At 47.2% G+C, this 26,062-nt stretch overlaps 2 protein-coding genes across 5 annotated transcripts; one reads left to right on the top strand and one right to left on the bottom strand.

Annotated features, from left to right (window-relative positions):
* Positions 1-3,675: 3,675 nt before the first annotated feature.
* LOC101074778 (5-hydroxytryptamine receptor 7-like) lies at positions 3,676-9,880 on the bottom strand. 3 transcript variants are annotated; one of them, XM_011603207.2, is made up of 3 exons: positions 9,755-9,880; positions 7,341-9,344; positions 3,676-6,323 (listed from the first exon to the last, which is right to left on the bottom strand). In XM_011603207.2, the coding sequence occupies exons 2-3, from the start codon at positions 7,916-7,918 to the stop codon at positions 5,432-5,434; spliced, it is 1,470 nt and encodes a 489-aa protein (XP_011601509.1). In that variant the 5' UTR covers positions 7,919-9,344; positions 9,755-9,880; the 3' UTR covers positions 3,676-5,431. The 3 variants fall into 3 exon arrangements, with proteins under 3 accessions (XP_011601509.1, XP_029691707.1, XP_029691706.1); XM_029835847.1 differs by having other exon boundaries at positions 7,341-9,347; positions 9,755-9,844; XM_029835846.1 differs by lacking the exon at positions 9,755-9,880 and adding an exon at positions 9,585-9,702 and having other exon boundaries at positions 7,341-9,347.
* On the top strand, positions 9,388-25,749 carry arfgef3 (ARFGEF family member 3). 2 transcript variants are annotated; one of them, XM_029835841.1, is made up of 42 exons: positions 9,388-9,868; positions 10,495-10,546; positions 11,063-11,144; positions 11,259-11,390; positions 11,601-11,669; positions 12,081-12,197; positions 12,301-12,346; positions 12,564-12,648; positions 12,817-12,921; positions 13,194-13,318; positions 13,419-13,666; positions 13,751-13,863; positions 13,941-14,073; positions 14,213-14,793; positions 14,904-15,256; positions 15,428-15,594; positions 15,891-16,056; positions 16,170-16,277; positions 16,478-16,693; positions 16,864-16,965; positions 17,059-17,209; positions 17,320-17,628; positions 17,792-17,925; positions 18,011-18,156; positions 18,247-18,426; positions 18,498-18,639; positions 18,751-18,873; positions 18,984-19,087; positions 19,259-19,403; positions 19,469-19,597; positions 19,874-20,050; positions 20,181-20,295; positions 20,630-20,732; positions 20,871-21,002; positions 21,288-21,418; positions 21,539-21,547; positions 21,974-22,192; positions 22,261-22,432; positions 22,895-22,996; positions 23,087-23,454; positions 23,544-24,024; positions 24,223-25,749. In XM_029835841.1, the coding sequence occupies exons 1-42, from the start codon at positions 9,784-9,786 to the stop codon at positions 24,412-24,414; spliced, it is 6,849 nt and encodes a 2,282-aa protein (XP_029691701.1). In that variant the 5' UTR covers positions 9,388-9,783; the 3' UTR covers positions 24,415-25,749. The 2 variants fall into 2 exon arrangements, with proteins under 2 accessions (XP_029691701.1, XP_029691702.1); XM_029835842.1 differs by lacking the exon at positions 21,539-21,547.
* The last annotated feature ends 313 nt before the right edge of the window (positions 25,750-26,062 follow it).

Below are 26,062 nucleotides of genomic sequence, written 5' to 3' on the forward strand. Positions count from 1 at the left end.
TTTGTTTGGAGAGTCTGTTCATATGTAAACGAGGTTGTTTATGGCCTTGTTTTCAGTCAGTGATGATCTTCTTCATCTCCTTCTTAATCTCCTTCTTCATTTCCTTCTTCATCTCCTTCTTCATTTCCTTCTTCATCTCCTTCATTTCCTTCTTCATCTCCTTCTTCATCTCCTTCTTCATCTTCTTCTTCGTCTCCTTCTTCATCTCCTTCTTCATCTCCTTCTTCATCTTCTTCTTCGTCTCCTTCTTCATCTCCTTCTTCATCTCTTATGGGTGTTCCTCAAATCTTTCCAGTAAACATTTGAATGTTGCACAAAACACTTCTAAAATGCTTTGCTCTACCACAGGGTGGTGGTGTAATTCTTGCATGTCAACTATGAGATTCTGCCTCCTTAATTAAAAGTGTTCAGGTTACAGCACGATATGAAGCTGCTGCTGCTGCTGCTGTTGCTGCTGCTGCTGCTGCTGCTGCTGCTGCTGCTGCTGCTGCTGCTGCTGTTGCTGCTGCTGCTGCTGCTGTTGCTGCTCCTGCTGCTGCTGCTGCTGCTGCTGTTGCTGCTGCTGCTGCTGCTGCTGTTGCTGCTGCTGCTGCTGCTGCTGCTGCTGTTGCTGCTGCTGTTGCTGCTGCTGTTGCTGCTCCTGCTGCTGCTGCTGCTGCTGCTGCTGCTGCTGCTGTTGCTGCTGCTGTTGCTGCTGCTGCTGCTGCTGTTGCTGCTGCTGCTGCTGTTGCTGCTGCTGCTGCTGCTGCTGCTGTTGTTGCTGCTGCTGCTGCTGCTGCTGCTGCTGTTGCTGCTGCTGTTGCTGCTGCTGCTGCTGTTGCTGCTGCTGCTGCTGCAGCTGTTGCTGCTGCTGCTGCTGCTGCTGCTGTTGCTGTTGCTGCTGCTGCTGCTGCTGCTGTTGCTGTTGCTGCTGCTGTTGCTGCTGCTGTTGCTGCTGCTGTTGTTGCTGCTGCTGTTGTTGCTGCTGCTGCTGCTGCTGCTGTTGCTGCTGTTGCTGTTGCTGCTGCTGTTGTTGCTGCTGCTGTTGTTGCTGCTGCTGCTGCTGCTGCTGCTGTTGCTGTTGCTGCTGCTGCTGCTGCTGCTGTTGCTGTTGCTGCTGCTGCTGCTGCTGCTGCTGCTGCTGCTGCTGTTGCTGCTGCTGCTGCTGCTGCTGCTGCTGCTGTTGCTGCTGTTGCTGCTGTTGCTGCTGCTGCTGCTGCTGCTTTAGCAGTTTTTGGGGAGTTTTGGGGAGCAACCCAATGGTAATTTTGGGATGTCAAACAAAGGCCATGAGTCATGAAGGCAACATTCAGGTTTCCCAGCCCTCCTGAACATTTGGTACTGTGCAAGTTCTCTCCCAGGGTGATGTCTTAATTTATGTTTATGTTTTTTAAAAAATTACAACAGCTGATGGGATTAGCAGGACTGAATCCACCACACCAACGCTTCTGACAACGCCTGGCAGTGATGAGGAGGAGGCACGTGTGGAGGAAGGCGTAAAGAATGTGGAGGAAAAGCACATGCGTGACTTTGGAGACAAACCGGAGGTTATTACAGCTGAAAAAGGCTTTTTTCAGAGCCATTTAAATGACAGGGAAAAAGACGTACGGCGTGAATGAAACCTAGAGCAGCCGGTAGAAATGGGGAATACAGGAAACGGGGTTCAGATTGTGCAACTGGAAGAAAATCAGGCAGGCACAGACAGATGAAAACAGGTCACCAATGACAGCGGCAGAGAGACCGAGGAGGAATACAAATGGGAGATTTTGTGAATGTGACAGAGAACAAGATATTAATTAAGATGCATTTGTGAATGGCAGAGAAGAAAAAACACACACACGATCCAACAAAAGAACCATGGGTGGTGGAGGGCGAATTTCCTGGATGAATCTAGCTCACGTCTCTCATCTCATGATCGTCGCGCTAAGTGGGCGAATATTTTCCTGCTAATCCACAAGCTCTTAGCCAAGTTAAATTCTACAAATATTGTTAAGTGGTAAATATATTTTAATCTGCTTTTAAGGGAATGTGGATAATTTTGCATGCTGCATTATTGACTAACACATTAAAACAGAACAGAATGATATTTTGTCCATTTGTTGTGGTGCAAGACAAATATAATCTGTTAGTTCTAAGGTGCCGCTCTGCATCTGTGAGAATAACATCTTAAATAACAGTGTGTGTGTGTGTGTGGGTGGGTGTGTTCAGCCAGAGTGTGCCTGTAAAGCTCTTGAGATGTACAGTCATACACGTCAGTAAAGCTCTGAGTAAGACCTCTGTAATGGCCGTGTGTCAAATGTTTCATCGGGACGGCAGCATTGAGAAGGTGAGAGGTGAGATTAAACATTTAGAAATGGCTTCAGGAGCCTTTGCTGCTGCTGCTGCCGCTCCAAATGGGCTTTTGACAACATTCAGTAAATGCGAAGCTCCATCAGGATGCTTGTAGAAGGTCATTTTGCACGTTACATCAAGGCAGAAAACACTTCAGTGGTTGTTTTTAAATTGAAATTTGGTCTATAAATTTAGACAAAAGTCTGTGTATTATAAAAGCACAAACAGAAAAGTCAGGAACTATGACTTCTGGAGACTTTGTTTTGACCTGTGTTTGTCACGAACATGAGGGAGAGGCTCTGGATCGATACCTCCCACCACAGGCTGGCTCAGATGAGTTCCTAGGAGTCCTGAGAGACTCCCTGGATGCTATCGGTTGCCTTGTTTAACAACATTAGCCAGCAGTAAATGAAACACGCTCTTCCTGCTCTGGGTGCGTGACCGTTCAGTGGCGTGTGATCAATTGTCAGTGTCAGAGCTAACGGATCTCTCTCCGCCTTTCATAAAGGAACGATTTATGGGGCCTCCCTCATATGCTGGTGACCTCGAACAGCACAGGCACCACCCATATGAAGTCACCACCCTTTGTCTGCCGCCTACTCAAACTTAATGACCCGCCATCGGCTCGGTGTCTTCGACTCATCTTGTTAATATGGCTAGCGTCATTGTATTGTCACAATAAGTCAATTATTTAGAAGGGAGCGATTCTGACGTCGTAACAATTATCTTCCAGCTTCACCTTCATCCTCTCATCTTCATCTGCTCAAGTAAACATATTGTGCGGTAAATTTTTACTTGCTCGTTCGTCAGATCATCTTTAAATATGAATGTAGTCAGTTTATTTATATCATCTATGTTGAAGCAAAAACAAGTTTCTTCTTTTCTTCTTCTGCCCACTCATTTTCTGCTTGGTCACATGATCCAGGTGAGTGGGCTTTGATTTCATTTCTCCATAAATTTCAACCTTTTTTTATGGATGCACACAAACATCAGCAGCTTTTGCTTCTCTCTCCTCAAGGCCGTGTCTTATTCTTCGACGTTGCACTGAAAATCAGTTTTTTGGGACAAACGGACTTGCTGCTCGTGCACTCCTGACCAAGGACAAACGTCCCACCAGGTGTGGTTTTGTCTGCTCCTCCTCCCAGGATCCAGGTGAATTCTAACACTCACTTGAGAAGCTTTTGATCCACTCCAGAGAACTCTTTCCTGACGCTCCCTGACAGGAACTGAGGTTCTGACACAACTGCACTGGGCTCAGGCCCAACACACTTTACTGGTTTTGATGTTTTTCCTCCCGATGGCTCCCAAAATTAATTCCTTTAGCTACAAAGTGGAGACGGGAAGAACCTGAGGAACCATGAAGTGTGACAGATTTACTTTATTTTGCACTTCAGAATAAATTACTTCAGGCAAATTCACAAGGTGAACTCTAAAAGAACTTTAAAAAAAAACACACGCACACACACATTGTTTAACAGCTATCCCAAAAGCTGAGCTGCAACTTTTTTACCAAGTTTAATCCAGTTTTCATTGACCAAGTTGTGCCCAGCTTCACAGATCGGAGCAATAAATGTGTAAAGATTTTCTGATGTTCAGTCTGAATAAATAATATCCAGAATATGATTGAGGCCCAGATGCTTGATGTATTTTAGGAGTTTTAATTAATTATACAGGCGACGGTGGTGAAGATGGCACACTTAAAATGAATCACTGATTTTACTGACCTCTTACCACAGCAAAAATTCACATTACACTATTTTATCAGCACTGACCCAGCTCATAAAAGTTATCTTTCATTCAAAGACACAAAACTAAGACTACAATCATATGAGAATTAGCTTTGCTACAAATCTGGCAGGAAGAGCGACAAGCTGTCCGAACCAAAAACATCGAACGAAACAGTTTCAATGTGCATTTACAGTTTCAACCCATTCCTTCTAAAATGAGTTTCAGCCAAAAAAAAAAACCAACAATGAAATAATCACCTGCCATCCCAGAATATGTCCCGATCAGACACCTCTGTGGAGCATCAAACTTTATTGTGACTCATATACTTGGGTGTTATTTACGTATGAAATGATTCTGAAGACAAAAAACAAATACACGAACTAATTGGTGTAATTACTCACAGGACCGGAAGGGGGAGACAGTTCCAGTTCATTTAAAGCGAAAACTATTTGTTGACTTTAGAGAGAAATGTTTCCAACACCACTGTAAAACTCTAACGTGCTTCTGCTAAATGTCACTAAATAGATATGGATACTTTTATTCTGCATCCCAACAACAGTCACATTTGTGCGTTCAGTTGTCACAATCTGATCTGTTTTCAGCAGCTCTGTGATTGACAGGGATCATTTCAAATTTAGAGTCAGAAATGTTCTTGATGCTAAATGTCTGGGTTTGAAATTTGTTTTAGATCCAAAACGGCACAAAATGCAACTCTGGTGAACAGCTTGGGACAATGTGCACCGTTTTTGCATTTACATTTTGTCAGCTTTGGTACAAGTCTTCAGTCCCCAAATTCAACAAATCGCATAGTCCAACTCACTTTTCTGTAATGTTGTGTGTGTGTAATGTGTTAAGAGTGATTATATCTCAAAAATGTGATTTCTTCAACTAATCAAATCCTTTAAAAGCATAAATTTGCCACAGATATATTACAGTGCTAAGACAACTGCCAAGAGTTCCACTATGATGTTTACCGTACCAGATTTCAGAATGCTTAAAAATGCAAACAATTCATCCAATTCCCATGAGACTAAGTCCTAAAGTCTTGCCTTCCTGGTTTTTCCATACTCTCCACTTTGGTTAGTTTACCAGTATTGTGTAACTGGTAGAACTGGTCTTCACAGCATATAAGGTTTGGGGCATGAATTCAAAAACAAGGACTACAGTAGAACAAACTCAGCTCCAAGAACTCATTTGGTGTTCCAGTTTTTATTGTTTTTCCTTAAAAGTAGGAAACCTCTGTGTGTTACACAGTACAAAGCCAGAGTGAAACTCGTCCGAATCTTCGGTTGGCAGCCAAACTGCTAGGAATGTTTAAATCAGCTGGACCTCACTCTTTATGACCTGGCTGGCCTCTGTTGTCACTGGCAGGTTTTGCCTCCGAAGGGGCATTTTACACATCAGGGTCTGGCTTCTCCACCAGCTTCAGGGCCTCGTGCATGCCAGCCGCCGACAGCTTCCTGTTGATGTTCCTGTAGCGGCAACGCAGCAGGTTGCTGTAGGTGGTCCGCAGATCCCGGTTAAAAAAGGCATAAATGAAGGGATTGATGAGGGAGTTCGCATAACCCAGCCACAACAGGGTCCTTTCTAGCCACAACGGAACGCAGCTGCATTCCACGCCGCAGATGAAAGGCCTGGCAGTGGAGACCAGGAAGAACGGCAGCCAGCAGAAGGTGAAGGCACCGACCACGATGCCCAGCGTGGCTGCCGCCTTCTGCTCCCGTTTAAAGATGGACTGGTTCTTCCTCTTGCGCCTCTGATGGTACTCGCCAGTCTTGAGGAGGCGGGACACTCGGGTGCTGCACTCCTCCTCCACCTCACGCTGGAGCTTCAGAGCAGCCGCCACACAGTCCAAGCTCTCGTGCCCTTCCTCAAGCTCTTCCTCCTGTTCCTGCTCCAGCTCAGTACCCTCCACACTGCCGGATTCTTCTGACACGGCGGAATGCGGAATCGCAGGTGCTGTCGGGGCGCTGTGCTCTCCTTGGCGGGGGAATCCGGTGATAGTGTGCTTGGCGGCGCTGAGTTTTGCCGCCCGGTAGATCCGGTAGTACATGATAAGCATCACCGACATGGGGATGTAGAAGGCCACCGCCGTGGAGTAGACCGTGTAGCCAAAGTCCTGGCTGATGAGGCAGACTCTGCCATCGTTGACATTCTGTGCCCAACCAAAGAGCGGAGGGAGGGTGATGGAAGCTGACAGCAGCCACACAGAGAGGATCATCTTGGCCATGCAGCAGCCATTTTGCCGGACAGGATATGTCAGTGGATTTGTAATACCCAAGTACCTGTGCAAAGAAACATGTTAAAGGCTGTTTACAACGACTCCAGAAACAGGCGGAAACTTTAACTAGCCAACATTCAACGATATGGTGTGTGGACAGTCGGCGCTGGGTGGATGTGGCTTTTAAAACCATCCATTGACTGTTCCACTCGTAGCAGAGCCGAGTCCTCACAGCTGCCGTCCTGCCCAGAGGACACACTTGTGTTTCTTGGGCGGTGCGGATCAGGTTGTGGTGGAGGGGTGGGAAGTTGATAGGGGGCAGCATGACGTAATGAACAAACGTGTTGAGGTCAAGCCTTCAGCCATCTTGAACATGCACAATCATGACGAAGCAGAGTACACATACGAATAACAGTGTGTACTGATGAAAAATATTCTAGTGTAACATCACAACACCAACAAGGTGCCCTTGCTCAAAGTCGTCTCTGTGGCTGCAAAGTACAAACATTCGCATCTAAATTGGAAAAAAAAATTCTTCCATTTCAAGATAACGTTAATATCTTGGATTTCTAGCATCCATTATACAGATTAAATCCTCTCTAACAGAGCAAAATAAACTGGAAATCAAATATTTTGTCAGTGCTTTATTGCTTCTGGGTGCTTTCAAGTTTGTGAAAATCAAGTGCGTGATTAGAAGAGATAATATTGTCTATTAAAAGCTGGAAGGTCACAGGTTTATTCGCCCTTGAGGGATCCGCGCATCTTTACCCTGTTCCAGCGGTGCGGAGGATGAGCGACAAAACACCGGCGTTTTGAGAGAGACACAGGGTGTGTGTGTGTGTGTGTGTGTGTGTGTGTGTGTGTGTGTGTGTGTGTGTGTGTGTGTGAATACTTCTATAGCCTACGTGTGTTCCATCTGCGGTGCGTAAAGTTGATCCAATCAATAAAATAGGGACCAAATGTAATATTTAATTGTTTTTCCTACTACATATTGTCAACAAGTCTCAAATATTGTGATTTGTAATTTTTGTTTGACATTCTGCGGACTTTTGGATACCTGAAGGCACAGTGTTCCGCTCACCTGTCGATGCTGATTACGCACAGGCTCATTATGGACGCGGTGCAGCACATCACATCCATGGCGATGAAAACGTTGCAGAAGAACTGTCCGAAAATCCACTGACCCCCGATCAGGTCCGTGATGCTGACGAACGGCATTACGGCCAGAGCCACCGACAGGTCAGCCATGGCCAGCGATACGATCAAGTAGTTGGACGGCTGACGCAGCTTCTTGACGAAGCACACTGAGATGACCACCAGAAGGTTCCCACAGATGGTGGACAGCGTGAGCATGGTGAGGACGCCACCGATCAGGACCTTCTCCACGCGGCCGTAGCTGAAGATCTCCTCGCCACAACGCGTCCCGTTCGGTTCCATGACCTGATGCTGACTGCTGGTGGACGGAGACGTCGTCGCCGCCGCCGCGGCAGCCTCCGCGGCGCCCTGCGCGATCATCAGCAGCCGTGGCGCGAGCGCCTCCGAGATCATCATGTTGGTCGACCCCCCGGGGTCTTCACCACCGACTCTGTCCTCGATCATGAACGATGACCTAATGTTGCCACCGGTGAAGCTTCCGTTACTCGCACCCACAGCAACCATTCTGCTGCCCGTGGTTCCTTTTTATCCATGGACACGAAAACCCGCCCGGTGGTGACATACACGCGCACAGTTGTGCCGCTCTTGGTGAGGTGTGAGCAATCCCCTATCCACCGACCAGTCCAAATGTCCCAAGTCAAAACTATAGTCTTCTGTTTGGATGCGCACCCGCAGTTGCGCGCGTGCTGCGCTCGAGCGTATTCCCAAAATGCCTGACCTATAAAGGATTTTATCCCTGGCGTCGATCCCGCGCACCCCGTCCCGAGCGCACACACGGAGTTCATGTGAGACGCAGAGTTCACGCGCCTTTTCTTCCCCTCCAAAATTTGGCACGTGATGTCAAGGATAGACTAATGTTTTTACAATGACGACACTTTGGAGGCCGTCCCACGCAGACAGTGTCGTCCCGCAAGGCGACCCGCACGCGTAATTACGCGCTACATGTTCCAGGTACATTTTGGCCAATGTCAGGTTTACTACGCGCACGCACACGCAAACACGTAAAGACATACACGGGAAGAGGGAGAGTGAGAGTTTTCAAAGATTGCTGCATTCATTTTTGGATGTGTGGGCATCGAGGGCACCATCCGTGTTCACGTAATTCTTCAGACGCGTTTAATTTCAATGATCGGGTCTCAGGTATCCATCCTATTCACCTGGTGAGATTCTCAAGCAGCTTCTTCCTCACTCGAACACACGCGCCGCAAATTCCGGCTGCCATTTACCTTCAGTCGTAGCGCCACCAAGCGATCAAAACTCGTACTGCACCAAGTTGGAGCACAAGTCAAAATTTGTGAAATTTTGAAATTTTAGAACGTTTTATTCTGAGAAAACAGAATAAAACGTTTCTTTAGTCCACGTCACCTGCCGTGAAGCCAACTACCTCGTCCTTTCACATTAATAAAGGGGTAATTTGTAATCATTTGTTTTGTCCTTTATTGAGGCAATATGGCATCTAAAATGCTAATGCAAATTGTCCTTATCTTGTCACGTTGTGAGTTTCTTTAAAAACGGTACTATTGTTGTTTTAAACGTTCCATATGACCAATATGTATACTCTCATCTTGTGCTAGTTATCATCATTTGGAGCTTATGTTTTACAGCAAAATAAGTAAATTGAAGTAGAATTACAGATAATTCTAAAATTACTCCACTTATGCCCAATTTGTTACGTTTAGCGTGGAGGGAGATGGAAGCAATTAAATATGCAGCAACTTTTTTCATCTTTAATCGTGTCACGGGCGTTTCTTTTTAATTGCGACGGCTGAATCCCGGCTTCCTGCACCTGTCGCTGTGATGACGCAGAAACCCCGAATCCAACGTTTCTAATAATCCGCTCCACAGTTTCCAGCCATTCCTCGGGAACGCGGTGAAAATTCCGGGTTGCCAGTTTGGAGAGGAATCCCCGCCTGTCCGCTGTGCGCTGCGCCTACTGCGACCAAGAAAAGGAGATCAAAAACCTGGAGCCCCAGAGGATCAGCAGTATCCACCGGAACGGATTTTAAATCAGGTTCAGAGAAATAAATGACGGACGTGTCAGTAGGGCGTTTATTGAGCCGCTTTACCTACGCAGCTCTAGAGATTATTTCTATTTGTTGGTTGATTTAGCCCCCTTTTCTCTGGGAGTTACAGCGGCGGATTTTTGTAGAAACCTAACACACAAACACACCAGCTTCCTGTTTCCACCAGAGGACTGACGGCCGGGGCCCGATATCATTGGCCGCTCGGTGGGAATGAATCATCGCTCTCATCTCAACCATCGCGTTCGGGGATGTTGTCACTGTTTCACTACCCTTAAAATAACCACCGAGCACCACGCGCAAGACCGCCCAGACACACCCAGATTTGCCTGACGTTCGGAGGCGGCCATGGAGGAGATCCTGCGTAAACTGCAGAAAGACGCGTCCGGCCACAAACACAAAGCGATCCGCGACGCCTGCGTCTACGCCCGCGGTGAGTGTGCGCCAGCCTCCGGGCTGCCCGGCGGGGCAGAGGGGGTGTCCGGGTCTGGGCTGGGGCGGGCATTTGTTGCAATTAATCCGAACCTTTCCTGCGAACTCGGATCAAATCTGAGTTGAGGTGGAAGTTCCATCATTCCGACCTCGAACAGACCCAGAGAATAGCATTTACCACGCACCTGTTTAAGGTTGTTTTCCTATAATAGTTTTTTGTTTTTTAAAATAATGGATTTATCTACAAATACAGTAAAAACAGATTGATGGACGATGATTGTCACAGAACCCGTCTGTACGACTGATCCCGGTGCTTTTCAAATGTGTTATGCCTTGTTTTTGAAGTGTATCCTACTAATTCATAAAATCTGGCATTATTTAAGTAATTATTTTTAACATCAATTGCAATTAGATACGTTTTTCAGAACAAAAAGTTTAATCTAAGGGTAATGAAGTTATTCATGTTTTTAAACCCATTATTCATTGTGTGTATATGCTAACTCATATACTAACAACTTAGGGTTGTCATGGACTGTTGATATGGGCTTTTCTATTAACTTAATTTAATTTTTTTTTTTAACTTTTTTGTCAGTCTTTTTTTCTCTCTCTTTTTCTTTTAAACCACAGAAACTCTCCAGTCCCAGAATGGAGCTGCAAAAATGTCTGCATCCCAGCTTCGGTGAGCAAGCTATTCAATGACACCGTTATTTCTTGTCTTTGTGTTTGAAAAGTCTGCGATCTTGTTCTTGTTCTTGTTTTTGCTTTTCCTGCATTTAAACTAGTCCCGGCCCGGCTCTGATGGCCCAGCAACAATGTGATAGTTGTGATTGGTAACCTTGTCTTCTAGGCCAGGGTGACTCTGCAGACAGAGAACAGATCTACATCATGTAAATTAAGTTGTTGCTATTTTTGAATTTGGGAATCCATAAATAAATGTTTTTGGGCAGCGGTCAAAGCCAGTGTAACATTTGCAGCTGCCTCCTGGTTTTCAAACTGGGACTTCGCCAGTCAGGTTGCGTTTCTCCAGACTCAAATCTGAGCAGAGCGAACTCGACCATGGAGACACTTGTGCTGGCGTCCCATCGATGCTGCCAGCTGCTGCTCAGGTTGTCCCAGCGCTGGCAGAGTCCTGGACCTGTGTTGGACCAGGACTGGCGCTTTGGCTGAGCCTGTGTATGTGCTGGTCCTCCTGCAGGGAGCGCTGTTTGCTGCCCCTGCAGATGGCTCTGGAGTCCAAAAACACCAAACTGGGACAGACGGCACTCACTGGAATGCAGGTAGACCAACGGGATGGTTCCATTTTGTGGGTGTTGAATGATTTTTCCATTAAAAAAAAAAAAAAAAAGTGCATTATTTATAATTTATCCTCCCTCTGCTTTTTATTCAATCAGAAGTTGCTGTGTGAGGACAGGTTCATGGGCCAGGAGACAGAGCTCCTGGACAAGCAGCTGCTCAGCCAGATGTTGGAGGCCATCAGGGTGACGCCGTCGCTACATGAAGACCTGCAGGTCGAAGTGATGAAGGTGAGAAGTCCAGACAGCAGTATGTAACCGTGGCGGCAACCACGAAAAAGTGTTTTGGGCCAGATCAAGAAAATGTCACTAAAACATAAAGTGAACCTCAGTTTTAATTGAGCTAGTTTGCATCTTTAGAGATAAACTGCAGCACCAACAATGGCCACTAATCCAGGAGTTAGAGGAGACGCTAGGCTAAGAGACTGTTTCTGTCGGTAGGTGCTGCTCTGCATCACATACTCGCCAAACTTTGACATCAACGGAGACTCCATCCTGCGGATTGCTGAGGTACGGCATCATAAACAGCGTCAACCAACATTATTAATGCTTGGCTGAACAGATTTTTATCTGTTTGCATAATAAAGCAGATTTGCTAATTTTCATAGTGCATTCTTATCTGATTTGTTAATTATAATCACTAGTAAAATTAATGTGTTTTTGACCCTTCACAGATTCTCAGTGTTGACTTTGTGGTTCAGTTTTAGGCCCCGTTCACACGATGTTTTCGGGTCAAAAGGCACAACTTTAGTTATGTTTTGCCCTGAAAACAGGCTCCGGAGTGGAGCATTTAAAAATGCTACGTTGTCATGTAAAGCAGAGTCTTCATATTGTTGTGACTCACACTAGGTCAGATGACACACATAGACTGATTGTTGTGTGTGTGTGCGCGTGTGCGTGTGTGTGTGTGTGTGTGTGTAGATGTGCATTGAAACATATGTGTCCAGCTGTCACCAGCGCAGCATCAACACAGCTGTCAGAGCAACTCTGAGCCAAATACTGGGAGACCTGACTCTGCAACTGCATCACAGACAAGAGGTCACACACACACACACACACACACACACACACACACACACATGTTTGAACAGTCCAACCTGCAGCACACACACCTCACCTGCTGCTGCGCTCTCGTCCACAGGGCGCCGATGGGGATGAGGTGACTGTTGCTCCGCTAAATAGAAGAGGCAAGTTGGGTCAGAAAGGTGTCAGAACCTCAGTTCTGCTTCAGTGCAGGTCCTCACGTGCACATGCAGCACTGAGGTTCAGACTGGTTTTTCCTGTTTGGTTGTTACACATACCAGTAATGCCGTCGTGTCCTTGTTACCATCAGTGCTAAGCCACCAGCTGGCCAGTCAGGAATGAATCCAGATGTTCTGATTACAGATTTCCATGTGTTTGCAGATGTTTCCCCCACCAGCCAGGCACTGTGTGATGAAGTGGTGACAGTTCTCACTGTTTTCTGCGAAAAGCTGGAGTCTGTGGACAGGTAACGCTCACATTTTATTTATCCTGTCATTTTTCTGTTTCAATAAAATTCGAAGGGATTCAGTCTGAACTCACGTTTGCTGGAACAGTAAATATTTAGTTTGAAATAGTCTCAGTGCTGACTGCTATGAATAAGCGTCTCATAAATGTGTGTTCGTTTGGACTCCAGGGGGCATCAGCTCCTGCAGCTCCTCTACCTCGAGTGCATCCTGTCTATGTTGAGTAGCTGCCCACCCACAATGCACCTGTCCAGAGGGTTCACCGATCTCGTGTGGTAAGATGCTAACGTTGTCAGTGGATGGCAGGGATTTCTTCAGAATTTGTTTGAACACTTTATTAATAATGTTGGTTAATTTTTCTGTTTTATTATCATAAGAGTTAGAACTTTACTGTCTGTACACATGGAGACAATCAAAGCATTTTATTTGTTTTCTTTATTTTTATCTGATTTATGTTTATTTATACAAATTTCTCATCTCAACGTGTATTCTTTTTAAATCCTTTTTTTGTAATTCTTTCATGACATTTTGTTGATTCCTTCCTCAGGAAGCAGCTTTGTCCTTCCCTTGTTGCGATTATGGGAAATCCCATTAGCGATAAAACCATCACTTCCCATCACAGCCAAACAGGGCCTCAAGAAAGGGATCGCCTCATGGAAAAACTCAATTTAGGTACCAAATGTTAAAGGTTTTCTATCCATCCATCTTCTAGCTGTTCACGGGTCTGGACGCTCCACCGACTGAGCTGTCTGTGCTCCCAATATTCACACAGGTGTGAGCCAGGAAGTGGACTCTCTTGGAGGTGGGGTGTCCGATCAGGGTCGGGGCTCTGGCTGTTCTTCCAGCGCCCCCGCCAGGATCGTGCCAGTGGTGCGCACCGTGTGCTACATTGCTGCTGAACTGGTGAGGCTGGTGAGCTGTGTGGAGTCCATGAAACCGGTGCTGCAGTCGCTGTACCACCGGATCCTCCTTTACCCGCCCCCTCAGCATCGCACGGAGGCCATCCGCATCATGAAGGAGGTGGGAGGAGGGACGGGAGGCGCAATATCAATTGACTTTTTTTTGTGTGTGTTCTAAAACTTTGTTTGACTGTGTGTTTTTCAGATTCTGGGCAGTCCGCAGCGTCTGTACGACCTGGCCGGTCCGTGTTTGGCTGAGCCGGAAACGAGGAAGCGCTCGTTCTCAAAGAGGAAGTCCCACCTGGACCTGCTGAAGCTGTGAGTGCAGCCTTCGTGCATCGGTGTAGCTTTCGTGTTTTGACTTGTTACGGTCTGAGTTTTGTATTTGTCTGTAGCGTGATGGACGGGATGACAGAGGCATGCGTGAAGGGCGGCATTGAAGCGTGCTACACGTCGGTCTCCTGTGCGTGCGCTCTCCTCAGTGCGCTGGACGAGCTGTTGAAGGGCCGCGGCATCCAACCCGAGCAGGTCCGCACTCTGCTGTTGGAGCTGTCCACGTGTTTTATGTTTGCCTATTGTTTCCAGGTGTTCTGCCCTCTTTTGTTATGGTTTGATGTGGCAGAAAACAACTTTCTTTTCCTGTCATCATTGCACGTACTGTCAACAGGCTCAGCTTCTGCTCCGACGCCGGGACGACCTGAAGGACGGGTCTGAGTCCACGCGGGAGTCCATGGAGATCAACGAGGCTGATTTCAGGTGGCAGCGACACATCCTGTCGTCCGAACAAGCGCCGTGTGGCCCCGACCCTTCCTCCGCCAACATGGCCCCCAGCGAGCGCAGCCCTGATATCAGCATCAGCATCACCACGGAAACGGGCCAAACCACCACAGACCTAGAGGTGGAGGAGCATGTTCTGGGTCGCACCACCCCTGATGACTTTGGGGAGGAGCCCCAGCTCCCTATCTCATCATTCTGCAGAAACCAGCAGGGAGGAAAGTACACAGAGCCAGGACATCGGGAGGAGGGGGGCAAGATTGGGCATGGTGAGCATGAAAGGGAGAAACGGAGAGCATCTGGAGGGGGGGGAGAATGTGGAGGAGGAGTAGACAGAGGAATTGTGGTTCCTCCTGATGTAGTGCAGAGAAGCCACGCCCTCGTCTATCCTGACATCACCAACTTCCTGTCAGTGGAGTCTCGAACCAGAAACCATCATGGGGGAGGGTCCCGATACAGCGAGAGCAACTTCAGGTGAACGTTTGTTGTCCCTTTAAAAAAAATAGAGATTGGTCGAGCAGATTGGATGATCTTTAATTCAATGTATAAAAACTGTCTGTTTTTCCTCGCTGTCCGTCCTTCAGTATGGAGGAGCAGGACGTGTCTCGGACCGAGTTCGACTCCTGTGACCAGTATTCCATGGCAGCCGAGAAAGACTCGGGCCGCTCCGACGTATCCGACATCGGCTCTGACAACGTGTCCCTGATTGACGAGGAGCAACAGACGCCACGCGACTGTCCTGGTCACCGCTCGCTGCGCGCCGCAGCCCTGTCGCTCAAACTGCTTCACAGCCAGAAGGCCGAACAGCAGAGCGCCAGGCTGTTCATACAGTCACTGTCAGCGCTGCTGCCGCGTCTGCTGAGGCTGGCCAGCGCCGCGGACGTGGACGTCTCGCTGCAGAACTTCTCCTCCACCTTCTGCTCCGGACTGCAGACAGGTATGAAAGCAGCATCTTGTCAGTTAGACGCGTACAGCGACCCTCGAGTGTCTCACAGGGCACAGACTCGGTTCTAAAAGTGCGCGTTGACTGTGAAGATGGATGAGAGTTTGCTAACCTCTACTCATTTTTTTTTTGCCCCATGGTATCTCCCCCCGCACCACCCCCCAGGTGGGATCCACTCTCCAGGGTTTGAGTCATGTGACTCTCTGAGCTGTCAGTCACTGATGAACGCTGATGGACTCTACCTGGTGTCTTACTACGCTCTGCTTCTCAACCTCAAACTGTGCTGCTCTGACTTCTACAGACGGCGAACCCTCAGCCCTGCTGTCAGCCTGGTGAGAAGTTTGCGAACACACATCACAAACATTTGTATAAATGTGACTTTTGACATAAAAGTCAATGACTCCGCATCTCTCTTTCCTCCAACTGTTTGTATTGTTTTTAATATGCTCCCTTGAAATGGGAGGGGTTGTTCCTCAGTCCCCCACTAGGGGGCAGGCCAACACTCTCTTTTGTTAAAATGGATTATGTTTATTAAGAAATCAAGGCAAAAGTATAGAAAACTTATTGTAACTGCAGATTTATGTCATCTGTTTAATGGATGCAAATGTATTTTTGCTTGCTTTTTCAGAAAGAGTTTGTGCGTCTTATCCAAGGCAGCGGAGTCCTCGTGGTTCTGTCTCAGCCCTGGATAGAAGAACTCTACTACCAGGTGCTGGAGCGCAACCTGCTGGGTGAGGCTGGTTACTGGGGCTCACCAGAGGACCAGACAATGCCGCTTATCACCATGTTGACAGGTAACGGGATCAAACCCGAGAATGCCTAAAGTCCCAGCCAGACCTGGAAGAGCCGCCGTGCCGGGTGAACATCTGCTCTGTCCAGTTAGAAAGTTTCTACTATCTTCTGTCAGATATCGATGGCCTGGGCAGCAGTGGGATTGGAGCTCAGCTGATCAGCAAGGCGCCCAGTCAGTCACCTCCCAGCTGTGTCAAGATCAACAGTGACACTGCGATGGCAGGTCTGTCACATGATCAGCATTTTTATGGATCTTTATATGATAACCTGCGTTTTGGAAATGAAATCCACAGACTGATATTACTGTGGCTCTTTCAACGCCTCAGACAGTGATTTTTTTTTTTTGACAATGTGCGTCTTGTTGCTTCTTTTGTATTAATTCTGCATTAAAAGTGTAAACATTTCCCTTCTTCTCTCCTCCAGGGGCCGTGTTCTCCCGCTTCATCCTCACAGGCGTGTGGAAGAACCTGATTGATGTGCTGTCTACACCGCTGACTGGCCGCATGGTGGGCAGCTCCAAGGGCCTGGCGTTCATCTTGGGGGCAGAGGGCACCAAAGAGCAGAGCCAGAGGGAGAGAGACACCATCTGTCTGAGCCTGGATGGACTTCGCAAGGCTGCCGCACTCAGCTGCACTTTGGGTGGGTAAAAACATCCAACTGTCAGCGTGCCATTCATTTTTTATTACATTCAACATTCATGAGCGGACAGATGTGAGAGTACCTCTGAGTGTGAAATTGTATCTCACAGGATGAAAAAGGGAAAAAAAAGAAACACAAAATCTTTATTTTTACTTTACGTTATTGTTCAGGTGTAGCTGCTAATTGCGCCTCGGCGTTGGCACAGATGGCAGCAGCCTCCTGCATTCAGGAAGACAGAGAGGTTGGAGAAACCGGAGACGCCATCTCACAAGGTACCAGAAGCCGTGCAAACATCGTACATGGAAATAAGAAGCTTTTTAAGCTTTGGACTTAACAAAGACTGTATCTGGTCTGTGTTTCTCCAGTCAAGCAGCGTGTGGAACACCGCCTAGAGCAGATCGGTCGTCCTCCGGGGCCGCGTCTTCATACGGCTCACGTCTTATGTATGGACGCCATATTGAACGTGGGACTGGAGATGGGCAGCCACAACCACGAATGTTGGCCACACGTGTTCAGGTGACAGTCCTCCCTTACCTGTGGGGTTCCTCGTGATTCTGTTTCTGGCCACATCCCTCTAACTAGTTAGCCTCTTCACGCTGTCTCGCCCTCGGTGTCTCCCCACGCAGGGTGACAGAGTACATCAGCTCTCTGGAACACACTCATTTCAGTGACGGCTCCCTGCACCAACCCTCGCTCACCCCCATCACCCAGCAGGGAGATGCCGTGGACCTGGGCCTGGAGCTGAGTGGCGAGTACTCGTCAGAGATCCTCGATATGGGCTCGACTCAGCCCGTGATCCAGCCCTTGTCCATTCAGGAGCTGCTTAGGGAGGGGGGCCGGGGGGGGCGCAGCGTGGTGGACCTAAAAAGCGGCAGTCTCATGAGTGGGACCAGCGCCGCCAAGGCCGTGTGCATGCTGTCCACGCAGACCGACAGGTACATCTGATAACGCCGCCGTTTATTTCAATAATAGTTCAGTGACGCTGGTTTGGGTCACATGATCAGTTTTCATTAGAAACAAATAAAACATCCAGAAATGAATGACAAATAAAATCTTTGTTTGTGTGTGTGTGTGTGTGTGTGTGTGTGTGTGTTTCAGACTGTTTGAGGAAGCAGCCACCAAACTGAATCTGGTCGGTCTGATCGGCTTCTTCCAGCAGCTCAGAAAAGCTTCTCAGTCTCAGCTGTTTGACTCTGTCACCGAGAGCGGAGAATATTCTCTGGCCATGCCGGGTTGGTGCTAAAAGTTTCAGTGTTTCAGTGAGTGCAACGGATGCGAGTCTGACCTCAGATGTTTGTACCTTCTGGGTTTCCGTAGGAGAGGCGAAGTCGACACTGGAGCGCCGCAGCTCGCTCCATCTCTTCCGTCTGGGTGAGGCCATGCTGCGGATCATACGGAATAAGAACCGCCCTCTGCTGCATGTGATGCGGGCCTGGAGTGTTGTGGCCCCCCATCTGGTGGAGGTATAGACTTCCCACCTTTCCGCCTACAGCAGAGCACCGCCTTCACGTTTTAGCGCTGGTCACGGGGCAATCTTTTAAACGTTTCTCCAGGCAGCGTGTCACAAAGAGCGGCACGTTTCCCAGAAGGCCGTTTCCTTCATCCACGATGTTCTGACAGAGGTGCTGACCAGCTGGGTGGAGCTCCCGCACTTCCACTTTAACGAGGCGCTCTTCAGGCCCTTTGAACACGTCATGCAGCTGGAGCTCTGCGACGAGGACGTGCAGGACCAGGTGACGTCTCAGGCAATGTCCCCATTTGTGGACCCGTCTGAAGCCCTGGTTTATGTCCCCTTCGTGTGCAGGTTGTGACATCAATTGGCGAGCTGGTGGAGATGTGTTCTCCTCAGATCCTGTCGGGGTGGCGGCCTCTGTTCAGCGCTCTGAGGACTGTCCACAGCAGCAAGAGTGACACCAAAGACTACCTGCTGGGGGAATACTCCATGGGTACAACGGGCACACACATAATCCACATAGATTTAATCTGCATTAATCTTAAAGAGCTCTCCTCCTCCTCCTCCTCCTCCTCCTCCTCCTCCTCCTCCTCCTCTCCTTCAGGGAAGTCTCAGGCTCCCGTCTTCGATGTGTTCGAGGCGTTCATCACCACCGACAACATCCAGGTTTTCGCCAACGCCGCCACCGACTACATCATGTGTCTGATGAAGTTCGTCAAAGGTTTAGGTTGGTCTCAGTGTGACATTAATCCCGAGGTTTGAGGATTAAAAATGGAGATGACTAATCCACACTTTCACTGTGTGATCTGATCAATTTGGGGCCGTGTGGATCTGCAGGAGAGGTCGATTATAAAGAGATCGGCGACTGCGTCCACATGTCAGGTTACAGCTCCACTGACCTCTGCCTGCCCGCCCTTGATTACCTGCGCAGATGTTCTCAGGTAGGACAGAAGGTTGGAATTAAAGTAAATGGCATTGATGAATCAAATTCCGATGTAAGTGAATTAAACATAAGGATAATCTCCAGCAAAAATGGGGTTCGCTCTTCAAACTCTTCAAAAATGCCTTCAATTAAGAATCTCTGTAGTAACAAAGCTGCATCTGAACCACAGCTGCTCGCAAAGATCTACAAGATGCCATCCAAACCCGTGTTTCTGGTTCCGCGGCTCGCGAGCCTGCCGGTGGAGACGCAGGAACGCTCCATGAGCACCGAGGACGGTGTGGACTGTGTCCTTCAGGAGTTCGATGACGGCACAGGTGAGTCCTCTTTGGGCGTTTTTACATCCGTCCTGGCATGTTTGACTGTATTTTCCATCCTTCAGGTCTGATCCAGGTCTGGATTTTGTTGCTGGAGCAGCTCACCGCCGCGGTTTCAAACTGTCCTCGCCAACATCAGCCTCCGACGCTGGAGCTGCTCTTCACTCTGCTGAGGGAGGTCACAGTGGTACCAGGTCAGACATGGCAGAATCCTGTTAGTTCATTAACCTGTGTAGTCACAAGTGAAACACTCAAGCAGGACGTTGACACCAGCATAAAGGTCACAGCGCCCCTAGAGGCCCCTAGAGGCCTTTACAGTTTAGACTTACTGGGTTTGGTTAAGTCTAGTTTACTCTTCTCATTTAGTTCCTCAATATGTCGACAACACTCTGCTCTTCAGCCTTGTCTTATGTTAAACACATATCTCTCAACACTGTAATCAGCCGCAGCCTTCTGACTCCTCCCTCAAGGTCCAGGTTTTGGCATCTTCTCTGTCATCCAGCTGCTGCTTCCTGTGATGTCACTGTGGCTGCAGCGTAGCCAAGGCGACCACTCCTACTGGGACATGGCAGCTGCAAACTTTAAACACGCCATCGGCCTGTGCTGCGAGCTGGTGGTGGAACACGTCAACAGCTTCATACACTCAGGTGTGAGGAGGAAGTGGACTGGTTATACTGGGATAGAGGAGATAAATGGACTGGTAATAACAACTTGTATGTGTAAAATCAGTCTGATTCTTTTTTTTTTTTTTTTTTTTTTTTTTTTTTTGGTAATCAGATATCGGTTATGAGTCCCTGATCAACCTCATGTTGAAGGATCTGTTCAAGCTGCTGGTCTCCTGTGTGTCTGAACCAGCAGAGACCATCTCCAGGGTCGGCTGTTCCTGCATCAGGTCAGAAGCAAAAGTTATGATTTTCTTGAGGGGAAAAGAATGAATAAGTATAGTCCCCATTTCTCACTGAAAGAAAACCTGACAAAGTTGGTCACTTACTCCTTAGCCATGCAGTAAAAATGGACTTTTAAACACAGAAGTAAACAAGCAGAACTTTATTTCTGTTACACCAGTGGATGTATCCTTGTTCTAATGTTATCTATTAGTCAGCTAATCAGTGCTGTGCTATGCATTTTTATTCTTAAATATATGTAAAAAAAAAAATTATTAAAATATTTAGTATAGTAATATTTATGTGATGAATTTACATGGTTTGCGGGTCGTTTCCTCTCAGATACGTTTTGGTCACAGTGGGTCCGGTGTTCACAGAGGAAATGTGGCGGTTAGCTTGCTGCGCTCTACAGGATGCCTTTTCTGCCACGCTGGAGCCAGTGAAGGTATAAAGCTTTTTAAGATACCTCGCATATGTGCAGATATACAGTAAGGGCATGAATACACAGGTGGCCCATGTTAACCTTCAGGAGGGCTGCTCGTGGTAATGTTCCCAATAACTGCCAACGTTTCTCTTTTTGCAGAACCTGTTGGCCTGTTTTCACAGCGGCTCTGACAGTTTTGCTGGAGATGCCTGCGAGGTAAAGGTGGCGGCTCCGTCCCATTCCCCCGCAGCCGAGGCCGAGTACTGGCGGATCAAAGCCATGGCACAGCAGGTCAGAACCACCCACCAGTACTGCATCGTAACTGAACTGAACCGAACACAAGCATTCCCAAGATAGTGTGTCGCTTATATTCCTCTCTGCTGAAAATGGAGAGTGACAAATGGACAAATGCTAATGTCCAGGTGCTGTTGAATATATGTGTTATTGAAGGGTTTTTACAACTGCATATATTACATCTCCAGTTAGCTAGCTCAGAAAGGTTGAAAACATCAAATTTAGATTGTGTTTGCAGCATCACCGTCTTTGAAAATTGTTATTGGCCTTTTTGCATTGCAGGTCTTTATGTTGGATACGCAATGTTCACCAAAGACGCCAAACAACAAGGATGGCTTTGAGCACGCTCAGTCCTGCGTTCTCATTATTGAACTGCCGTCCAACCAGGCAGCCAATGGACACACTCAGAAACGGTAAAACACAACCACAAACGGGAAGCTTGACTTCTTTCACATAAGATAGCAACTAGAACTAACTAATCAAAAAAAACTCTAAATCTGTCACTTTCTATCTTTCTGCTGCCGTGGTAACAGGAAAATTGGGTAAGGCATCAAGAGACATTTGTCCGTTTAACAGTAAATATGTTGGCGTGTATGGTAATGTTTTTTAGCTATTATTGATTAATAGCTAAAATAAAAACAGGCAGAACTTGGCATTGAGGGTAGATTAAAGACTCCTGTATTTATTAGATCAAAGAATAAAGATTTGCACCTAGTGCCACTTGTTGGAACCTGTTTTAAATTGTTAGCACTAGCCTGGTTAGCCACTGTAGCAAACCTTGCAAGAAAACCACCAGAAAATGCACCAGCTACCGGCTTCACTGTGGCCATCCTGCACTTTGACAAGTTGACCCATGAGCCCACATGAGCTGCTCAACATTTGGCACAGACGCTAGCAGCTACTGTCCCACTCAGAAAATCCGTGATGAGAGTTTATCCTGAATGCAATTTGGTGTTTGGTTTCTACAGGATCCCCTTCAGGACCATTGTGGTGAGTTTGCTGTCCCACCAGGTCCTCCTACAGAACCTGTATGACATCCTTCTGGAAGAATTTGTCAAGCAGCCTGAAGGTCATGACAGGGTCACGCCAGTGACCTCTGACCCGAGCAGAAACACAGCAGGCTTTCTGCGCTATATCTCCATGGCCAATTTAGCCATAATCCTGGACCTGCTGCTGGACTCTTACAGGTTAGTGTAGCTCAGGGACCTGTGGAACTCTGGGTTTCAGGATGCTAGACTAACCTGCTCCTCCACAGGACTGCCCGGGAATTTGACACGCGTCCTGGTCTGAAGTACCTTCTGATGAAGGTGTCGGGTGTTTGTGGAGCAGCTAATCTGTACCGCCAGTCAGCCATGAGCTTCAACCTTTACTTCCAGACGCTGCTGTGTGCCACGCTGAGTCAGGCCGACACCATGACGGCACAGCAGGTAGAAGCCACACCCCCTTCGAGCAGCGTCACGTAATATATGTGTATATATAGAGAGAGGCTATCACAAATGTACATCAGCACAAACCTACAAATATGTATGGACGTGTTTTTGGGTATTATTGTGTGCCGGCTCTTAGGTGATTTCGACATTTTTTTGTTCAGATGTTTGTTGTAGCTCAGTTTTTACTGAGCGTTGCAGATGTACGTCATTTTAAAAATCTATTTTCTGTTTGGAAAGGTGTAATGGAAGAAGTTCTGACCAGGTATTTTCATCTGTTGACAGTAATACTTAAACCAATACTAATAATCTAACATCGTCCCTATTTTAGCAGCATCCACAAACTAAAGCGGTTTAATTAACATGTTGGCGACAGCAGATTAACCTACATAGCTTTGAGTTAACTAGCGTCATGCTGATGTCACAGCTCAGTTTCACAGTTGCACCGCCTCTTGTGTTCAGGTGAAGAAGATCCTGTATGAGGAAGAGGAAGGCAGCTCCGACTCCTCTCATCCGGGCTCGGCATCTTCGGAGGATGAAGATATCTTTGAGGAAACAGCCCAGGTGATTCCGGACTGAATTCTGATCTGTCTCTCTTTTTAACTTTTACCCATTTATGTAATTTGTACCTTTATTTAAATTTGATTGCCCCAGGTAAGTCCTCCCCGAGGCCGAGACAAAAGGAGTCAGTGGCGAGCATCCGTCCCATCGCTGAGCGTGCAGCCACTGGGAGGAGCGGACTGGGCGTGGCTGGTCAAACGGCTCTACAAGCTGTGCATGGATCTGTGCAACAGCTACATTCAGATGCACCGTGACCTGAAGAGCTCGCTGGAGGAGGCGGCGCCACTTTCAGGAGGAGCCGGCGGAAGTGATCACATCTTTTTTCTCCCTCTCTTCCAATCGGAGACATCCACCCCGACATCAGTGGGGGGACTCTCTGTGAAAGGGACGCCAATGGAGGACAGCGGGTACAGGTGTCACACAGGTTCACTGTCGCCGCCCACACCGAGTCCAGGATTCAGGTCCTTCAAGTCTCTTCTAACGTCCAAACATCTGTTTTAGTTTCAACTTAAGTCAAGAGCTCTAAAAATGTTCAAATCTGTCTGCACAGCTGCACCAGCAGTCTGCCTCATCACTTTGGGACCAGCGGCGAGAGGAGGGACTCGGGCGTGGTGGAAAGTACGGTGGGAGCAGCTTCTGACAGTGCTGCACCTGCACGGAGGAAGGAATGGTGGGAACACGCCAGCAACAAGCTGTACACCATCACCACGGACAAAACCATCAGCAAGCTGATGATGGAGTACAAGCGCAGGAAGCAGCAGCAGCCGACATCTCAGAGTCACATCAACCTCTTCATGAAGGAGCAGGGTCGGGTAGTGGTGGAGGTGGCGGGTGGCAGCGAGCAGAGGACCCCCGTGGAGCCACAGAGGCCCCCACAGAGACCTCAGCACCTGGTGGACCAGAAGGGCCCCCTTTTGAGGCACTCGGTCAGCGCAGGACCTGAAGTCCTGAGGCAGGAAAAGAGACCACGATCGGGGTCTACCATCAGCTCCCACAACATCTCTTTGAGGGATTCGGAGGCTCAGATACAGGTACAGAAACACAGCGGACGGTCAAAATTAGAACATTTCACCAACCATGTTTTTAGTGTTTGGAGTTAAATTATTAAGTCTCATAAAATTCTGTAAATGACTGCAGCTGTTTTGACAGGTAACGACGAATGTCTTGAGCACTCCAACTGATCCCTAAGACAAAGGAAAATGACAGCGTATGTGTTTTTGTCCCTGCAGGCTTGGACCAACATGGTCCTGACTGTCCTCAATCAGGTCCTCATCCTCTCAGACTCCGCCTTCCTGGCCCTCCAGCCAGCACTCTACCCATGCCTCAGCCAGCTTTCCTGTCATGTGACCGATGTGCGCGTCCGCCAGGCCTTGTGCGAGTGGCTAGGCCGCATTGGAAGACTCTATGACATCATCCTCTGATTCTTTGGGTGAAAAACAGAGGAACTGAACATTGGAAGAGGAGTTAAGCTGGTTAAATGGTGGTAGGAGTCCAAAAATTCTGGTCGTTTCCTCACTCACACTTAGGTAATCAATGCCTGTCCATTTTAAATGAATGGTTTTCAAAGTTGTCATTACATTCAGAAATTCTGTCAGCCAACTGTGTAAATGGATCCTTTCCATAAGACTAATGAGCATTTACACATGCTTCATGCCCCCTCCAGAGTTTTCAACAATTTTGGCTGTTTTCTTTTCCTAAATATTAACTTTTTCTGGCTGTGGTTTGTTTCTGACCACTAGAGGCAGAGGTTTCTCATTCTGACTGGAATTCCGTGGCTTGAAGTTCACTACACCTACCTAGTTCCTTCCTCTTCTATTTTACAATACACAAGGACCAAATGATCTCATTTAATAAAGCTGAGCTTTAAAAGGCTGAGCTTCTGGTTAAATTTTCATATTGGACTAAAAAAGTATTCTAGTTGCTTCATAACAGATTACCGCAGCCTGCATACTGACTTGTTAGAGCTTGTTTTGAAGCAACTTTGAATTATGAGAAAACTACCGTGTTGATTTGTTGTAGTGGCGGTGTTTGACCACTGTGTTTAATTGGCGCTGTTCTGGCAGATTGGGCTGATTTTGTCGAGGCAGGTCCATTTCCCTTTTTTAAAATGTAAAGAAGCGTTTCGTCCACATGCTGATACAACATCAATAACTCTGCAAAACATGCTAGCGTGATGCTTTTGGTCATGTGTGTGTCAACAATTGCATCTTTGATTTTGTTAATTGAACGTTTGTTTCTATAATTGACTATAATTTTCGCTCACCTGCTGGAATGTGATCAAATATTTATTTAAACCAAAACTATATTTAATATTGCTGATATTCTGCATACAGGTTCTGGTGGTTATGTGTAAACGTATACGTGTAAATGTGTTATTATTTAAAATATATCATATTAGCATGTTTGTTTTTGAGGGGTTCCATAGTTAATTCGTGTTTGTTCACTGAGCTTTCCTGTTGTTTCTCATTGGCTTGAGCACAGCGCCATCGTTGATCAGAGGTTTGATTCCCACAGAGCGTCATAACGAAAGGGATTGCATTTTAATGTCTTGGTTTAACTTGATCAAAACAAAGGTGGCTGCTGGTTGCTCCTCGTGTTGATTTAAAAAAAAAAAAAAGCCAAAATACCCACGATGTCTTATCTGAAATTACCATCTGTCGGCTGCTCTGAAATCTACCGAAAAATTTAACAACAGTTTAGTTTCATAATATCATTGAGTCAAGTTTCAAATAAAAAGTTCTTTCTAGTCCCCTCAAGTCATTTTCTGGTTTGGTCTTTATGATGTATCATTATAACATCATCATTTGCATCGTGATTGTGAACCCAGTAAAATGGATCAATGCTCCCCTTTCAACTCATTGTAAGTTTTGAAATATGGTCTGTTCTGTATCAAATAAGGAAACTTGGGAGCAGATGATGGAAACTAGTTTTGTCAGTATGACATAATCAGTTTTGTTTTTTCAGGACTCGTTAGAAATCCAATGTTTGCGATCAAAGTAGACAAAATATGCTGATGTTGTTGAGTGTTAGCCAGTCAGTGACCAGTGGGTCAGAACGCAGTTCAAACAG

The sequence above is a fragment of the Takifugu rubripes genome, chromosome 4, assembly GCF_901000725.2.
Source record: "Takifugu rubripes chromosome 4, fTakRub1.2, whole genome shotgun sequence".
Lineage (NCBI taxonomy): Eukaryota > Metazoa > Chordata > Actinopteri > Tetraodontiformes > Tetraodontidae > Takifugu > Takifugu rubripes.

Bases quoted from the DNA above. Each gene is read 5' to 3' on its own strand.
- LOC101074778 (XM_011603207.2), bottom strand. From the start codon at position 7,918: ATGGTTGCTGTGGGTGCGAGTAACGGAAGCTTCACCGGTGGCAACATT. The intron at 6,324-7,340 runs GTGAGCGGAACA...TTCTTTGCACAG, and splicing joins TGCGTAATCAGCATCGACAG to GTACTTGGGTATTACAAATC.
- arfgef3 (XM_029835841.1), top strand. From the start codon at position 9,784: ATGGAGGAGATCCTGCGTAAACTGCAGAAAGACGCGTCCGGCCACAAA. The intron at 16,057-16,169 runs GTAACGGGATCA...ATCTTCTGTCAG, and splicing joins GCTTATCACCATGTTGACAG to ATATCGATGGCCTGGGCAGC. The intron at 16,966-17,058 runs GTACCAGAAGCC...GTGTTTCTCCAG, and splicing joins CGGAGACGCCATCTCACAAG to TCAAGCAGCGTGTGGAACAC.